Source organism: Atta colombica, unplaced genomic scaffold, assembly GCF_001594045.1.
Source record: "Atta colombica isolate Treedump-2 unplaced genomic scaffold, Acol1.0 scaffold1, whole genome shotgun sequence".
Taxonomy (NCBI): domain Eukaryota; kingdom Metazoa; phylum Arthropoda; class Insecta; order Hymenoptera; family Formicidae; genus Atta; species Atta colombica.
In genome coordinates this window covers 2650183-2657360 of record NW_017259183.1, presented here as the reverse complement: position 1 = coordinate 2657360, position 7178 = coordinate 2650183, and the positions used below count along the sequence as shown (strand labels likewise).

At 26.0% G+C, this 7178-nt stretch overlaps 1 protein-coding gene across 1 annotated transcript in view; it reads right to left on the bottom strand.

Moving 5' to 3' along the window:
- Positions 1 to 3128, bottom strand: part of LOC108694564 (protein rolling stone-like) — an 8520-nt gene extending 5392 nt beyond the window's left edge. Inside the window, exon 1 of the mRNA XM_018204131.1 lies at positions 2989 to 3128. Coding sequence (XP_018059620.1) covers positions 2989 to 3094 — 106 coding nt within the window. The 5' untranslated portion in view covers positions 3095 to 3128. The remainder of the gene's footprint in view (positions 1 to 2988) is intronic.
- Positions 3129 to 7178: the final 4050 nt, after the last annotated feature.

Sequence of the window (7178 nt, the reverse complement as noted above, 5' to 3'; positions counted from 1 at the left end):
ATATATATATATATATATATATACTTACTTAATTCGATCAGTTCATCTTATTAGCAATTTTCTTCTCAGCTCTAAAATCTCTTTCACATTCGTAATTGAAATTGTCAAATAAAATTCATATTTTGAATTAAAAGAACACAAAATTTATACAAATATTCTTTTATTCACAGATATTTTATGCACTTTGAGAAATTTTGGCAACTCTGTTCGGATAGCGATGGGCAACGCAACTTTCGCGATCGATGCCGACGATTGACTAAAGTGTGAAATGAAGAAGTTCCGTGCACAAGAGAAATATACGTGAGAATGGCACATCAAAACGATAACCGTGGCGTTTCACGAGAAAAATAAAGAATAACGAATGTATGATTACATCATATATTAAGGTAAGCATTAATTCATATAAAGAGAAAAGAAGAAGAAAAAAGAAAGAGAATGAAGATTTTTTTTTAACAAGTTATACAACAGCGATCAAGCATTGCCTTCTAAATCGAGAGATTTGTCTCTTAATTCAATGTTGTCGATTCACCTAATTATAAAAATAAATATTGATATAGACATTTATGAAAAAATAATTAAATATTATTAAATTATTAAACAGACGTCAAAACTTCATGACATGGTTGATGATTGAGAATCCGTTACAGTTTTAAGAACCTGATAATAACTTATCATGGACAGATCATTTAACCAGTATTAAGCGTGAATACGTATAATTTACTGAGGATGACTCCAAAGAGAGTGGAAATATTCAAGAATTCATAATAAAGCACATTTATTATTATGAATTATTTTATTGAATTAATATTTATGCGCTACCGTATTAATATTTTTCGCGCTGATTCTCATTAACCTTAATTTTACTGTTATTTAGTTTTTACTGTTATAATTATATACACAATTATGTATAATTGTGAGCAATTTTTTTTTATTTTTTTCTAAAGCAAACACGAAAATTATCCCTTTAATTATTTTTCATGTTTTCACATTACTATACACTCATATCACATTAATATTTCTATTATATTAAAAAGTAATTTTACAGAAGAAAAAGATATTTATAAACATGCATAATCATATGAAATATATATGAACATATTTCATATGATTATGCATGATTATGAATATTTATGTATGTTTATACATATTTATACATATTCATGCATGAAAAATTGTTTACCTTAGCATTTTATATATTATTATATATAAGATTTCACGATAAAGCGTAAAGTTGCTTTTTGTCACTAAATATTGTAAGAGAAAATGAAAAAATGAATTGTATATGTATATGTATGTATGTATGTGCTTTTGTATAATTCTTATTAGTACAATCAGTGAAATCATTTATATTTAGACAATTACCTGAAATACACTTGTCAACAAATTACGTTATTAATTTTAAGAATTATTAATTACAATGGATTGAAATGGATTGGAAATTTTCAATCTATCCGAATCCATATTTTAAATCTATAAAAATGGATTGGATTCCATATAAAAAATTTTTATACATGTAAAAGTTAAATAACTTAAAGCAGTAATTACATGAAATTCTATAGTTATTATTTTATACAAAAAAAAACATATACTAGCTGTATAATAAAGGAAATGTATTAATATAAAATATACATAAAAGCGATTAATTTATTGATTAAAAATAAGGAATTTATATATGTAACATCTATTGTACATATTCACTAGTCTTCTTTCTATATTTTTTTTATGTTTCTTTTAACTATTAAATGAAGTAGAATTCATGATATATTTTTATAGTACAATTTTTCTTTTAACTCACAATCAGTTGAATTTTAAAATAAAAAATTTCTTATTTCATAATTCTGAATAAAATAGCATTCATTTTTAAATGAAACAATGAAAATTTCCTACTCACAATTTTGAATTAAATAGTGTTCATGATCGACTTTTTTTTTATTCAACTGGATTGAAAAATTTCCTATTTATATATTTTTTATTTAGAATTTTAAATTAAGCAGTATTCACAATGCACAAAAATGGCCGATATTATGTTTAAGATTCAATTGGATTGAAAAATTGCATTTCATAATTTTGACTTGAGTATATCACGATGCACATATAATACTATAATATTATTTTTAGATTGAAAAACATAGAAATATACTCCGTACTATTCCTATAAATGAATAAAAATGCATTCAAGATTAAAAAGGAAGACATAGACATTTGTTTCATGCAATTCTTATAAATGAATAAAAATGCATTCAGGATTGAAAAAGATTATTTTATGAATCTGTATTTCTGAAAATCTGAATCCATTTTAATCTATTTCAATCCATTCGTTTGCTGGGACGTTTCTCTCGAAACGTATTACGTTTTTTTTATTTCTTATGACATCAATGTGTGATATCAATGCATGCAATGATTCTTCTTGTTAATTTTGAACGGATTTTAAAACTTTGTCTATTGATTGATAGTGTTATTAAATGAATTAAGCAATTGGCACATATATACACAGTACATATATAGACATGCACTACATATAGAATTCTTTCACCCTTTTTCACATTTACATTTAACACAATATATCGTTAGCAAAATTATCTTCGATTTTCTTGATGACTGAAGTGTTTGCAACGTGTCAAATATATTAGCTAACTGTTGACTAAACGTTGTCTAATATATTTCACAATATTCCCGTATCTTTATCAGATTGATATATTATTAAGAATATAATGTTACAAAGATTGTTGTTCTTGTCACACTCAGTTTATCTGCGACGGTGCATAATCGATATTGGAGGATTACTTTAGAGATTTTCATCAGGAGTCGAAAATTTAAGAATATTGATAATGTCATGATAATATGATTTCTCTCTCTCTCTCTCTCTCTCTCTCTCTCTCTCTCTCTCTCTCTCGCTCACTTTTATGAAATTCAAAAATTTTATGAGTTCAAAAATTTTACTGGGAATTTGTAAAGTGTTCTGGGAGAATCAGAGGAAGAAACACGCACCGCATATCGCGGAGAGTTTCGGTGATTTCTTCGGAACAGCTTGTTCGATGAAGTCGTTTTTTTCCAACATGTCACGAATCTCGATCTCTTCGCACCCGGGAGGCATTTCTCTTTTATTTTACTTAGCGATTGCCCTCCTATTCGACGTACGTTTCGCTTCTAACTGTCCGGCATCAGTCCCGCGTGCTCGCAATCAATATCAATCCCGGGGTGGATACCGGCGCAAAGTTTCCCTCCCTAAACTTTTGCAAGCCTGTTCCCCATTGAGAAATCCCCACCTTTATCAATGCAGGCACATTAAGATGATACGAGACAACGATGTTTGAAAGCTGACCTCATTAGACTTCTTATATTTTTCGACATATTGAACATATGAAAACAAATGCAAAAAATATTAATAAAAACACACACACACACACACACACACACACACACACACAACGAATACTTTCAAATAATTAACGATTTAAAAAAGGTTAATTATAATGATTATAATGATATTTTCTTGCGATAATTATTAAAGAAAATAAATACATTGATTAAAAGTTTTAAATATGAGTAATAAAAATTTAATAATATGCTTGGAAATTATTTTTATATCAAGAATATCATGAAAATTGCTTTCAATCCGAATTCATAATTTGAATAATTAAACAATAAGACTCTTACTGGACTCTTACTGCATTTGAAAATTTAGCAATAAAGAATAGGAGTAACCTTAACATCAAAGCTAGATTTTTAATGCTTAAATAATTCAATCTGAATTATTACATACTATATATGTACATGCATATATATCATATTTGTAGTCATTCGCACTGCGCAAATTAGTTTTCCGACTTATAAATGCAATTAAATTACTGAAGTAATATCACAAATTAAATTGACAAACTATTGGGTTGTCCGGAAAGTTCGTGCCGATGTTAAAGGAAAATTGAAACGCAAAAGATTTAAATTTTAGTATACATTAATTAAATTATATAGGTTAGTTGGCACGAACTTTTCGGACAATAATAATAATATTTTAATAATTTAATGCTCAATCTGATACCCCGTTAAAAAATGTTATGCTGAAAAATGCTGAAATATGCTGTAAATAAATTTATTGCAAAAAATATTACCTTGGCCTTCAAATTACCCTCAAGCATCAATTATTAAATTAGCTCGTCAATTAATTCGTGATATTACTGTAATAGTTTAATTGCGTTTATAAATCCGAAAAACCGGAAAAATTCGGCGCGCAGTGCGAATGACTACAACTGGTGGTATGTATTAGGCATTCCACGTTAAACCGGATACTTTCGAAACAACATTTTTTATTTTTTTTTGCTGACACGTAAAAACGCTTCGTAAAAAAAATTTGAGATTTTTTTTGTGAAGTCATTCACGCTTGTTTCAGAAATTCATAAAAAACTCATGCGAATATTAAAATTATTATATCGTCGAAACCATTAATCGTACAAAAAAAATAATAGACCGATTTTAAAGATCTTAAATTGTTCTATAAACAGGTTATTGTTTAATTTATTTTTACACTATTAAATTTAGCACTAAAAATAAAAATATATATATTTTCAAAATTTTTAAATGAAAGATTAATATTGGTAATTTCTTTTTTCGTGAATGCCCTTTTACGATCTTTAAAATCGTCGAAACCATTAGTCTTCTCTCATTTTTCTAGCATCTCTTGCATTTTTTTGTACTAATAGTTTCAACAATATAATAATATAATAATTTAAATATTCATGAGTGACGTTTTTTTATTAACTTACAAGCGTAAACTTCACAAAAAATTTTTTTTGCAAAAAATACGAATCTCATATTTTTATTCATAGAATATGTCAGTATAAATTTAAATAAATAAAGTAAAAATAGTATTTGTGAGAGTGCTCGGTTTGACGTGGATTATGTTGATCAACTTGGATTATGTCCATCAAGCAAAGATGACCTTTTTTGCTTCAATGTTAAATAACTCGATGAAAAAAAATCGTAGATTAAAAAAGCAAAAGTTTAAAAAAGCAAAAGATAAAGATTCAATCTTTCAAAAGCTGGAAACCCCCCCATTTGTGCCTAATTTTTAATTGACGGCGGGAAACTTAACATTTATAATTTCTTATAACTCTTATAATTTTGTAAAAAATTTTGAGAATTTATGCATCTTCATCTATGTTTGTGTAACTTTACTTAATATCAGTACGATCATTTTTTAAAATACCGATCTCTGAAAAGTAGAGATTTCAAAGGCTTTTTTAAACATGTCGCTATATTGATGATTTTTCATTAAATTAAGCTAATTCTACAATGTACTCTTTGTTTCTTGTTGTCTTTGTCTCTGTTTGTCTCTTGCCTTTTTGATCAATAAAACAAGAGACAAACAGCAAGAAGAAAAAAACAAAAAGCACATTGTAGAATTAGCCTTATTTCTATTTGAAAATATTAAAAATTTATGCAAAAATTTAGTGGCTCGTTTTTTTTGCGTATGAATGTAGTATATAGTAACTCAAATTGAATTATTTAAGCATTAAAGATCTAATTTTGACAATTAGGACTATTACTTCTATTTCTTATTGCTGAATAAAAAACATTATGTAAAACGATTCAATTCGATTAAATACAGATAGATGTTTATACATGAATGATATACATATATGAATGATTGTTTTTTGGGATTTTTTTGGGATGATTATTTTGATTATATCATTTAACTTGATTATTGTATACAGTATTCCATGATATGAAGTATATTATTTATATAAGTATATTATTTGAATATAAAAAGGTGAAAATGTTCTAAAGTCATATCTTATTTGAATAAAGAAACGTTTTCTCATTCAGAATTTAGAAACTTATTTATTTCATATTTACATTGCCACCGATTTTCTATTGTGCATTTAATTTTTATTCTAATTTAATTATATTACATAAATAAAAAAAATGTTAATCTTAAGTTTCTTAAAGAAAAAATTGCATAGAAGGCAACTATTTAAAGGAATAATCATAATTTCTAAATATCTGATTAAAAATATATATTTTGAATAATTTATTTGTATTGAATAAATTTCACAGTTAATTTTGCATCGAAAGTGATTATATAACTGAATAAAAAATAAAATAATTATGAATATTCAAGTGCAATAATAATTGATTAGGTTTTATAGATAATGCTTTTATAATTTTTCAATATAATAATTGATATGATAATTGAATCTTTTATTACAAAAAATTTGAAACTTTGAACGCGTGGAGAATATTTAATAATTATTTTAATATTGAATAATTTTGATTATTATGAATAATTTTAGTAATTTTTGCAAAGTTATTTTTAGTTTTTATTTTGTAAAGTGCATTGTAAATAAAAATTAAAATTTATAATTCACAATACAACTCGTCTATTGCTTATAAAAAGTTTTAGAAATTTTAAATATTTAAAAATTAAATATTTGTGAATATTAATTAAAAAAAAGAATAATAATAAAATATAAAATTGATTTGATAATCGCCATTTTATCGCCAAGAAAAGAATTTAGAAAAAGGTGTTTGATTGTAAACTGTAAGTTATGTCTAGAGTTCGTATAATAATATAAATATTAGACTACTTGTGATAACTGACTTATACTTCGTTAAAATTTTCTTACATCCAAAATTAAAATTTGTACAAAGTTTTTTAAAATTATCTCAATGCTGCATAATGTATATTATATTGTGTTACAGATACCGTAATAAGAAGTCACGTCCGCGTTGTCGAGCTGGTCCTTGACATTAGTTTGTAACCATGCCATCAATTCGCAATTCTCCAAGAAGGCAATTTTCAATTCGGTATTGTCTTGGTTTTGTTGGCTAAAGCTTTTTCTATTTGTTTGCAACAGTTTACTAGTATCACTTAAATTATTCAAATCCATGTTGGTTATTTCTTGCAATCTCCTGATATTTGCGCGAATTGTGAATATAAACTAAATGTGTTTACCGATGACGACGAAATGTGCCACTCTTTAAGTCTTTACCCGTGCGCATGCGCTGTGTCCGCAGATATTTAGGTTAATCATCTACTTGTCTCGTGTTCTTCAGTTATAATATTTCATTAATGATTATTATTTATTATTTTAACTTGTACTTAAGATACGCGTTTTTATCTTTTTCCTTTATCTTCGGTGAAAATTTTTTTAGCATTTGTTAATTTTTCAGAATAATAA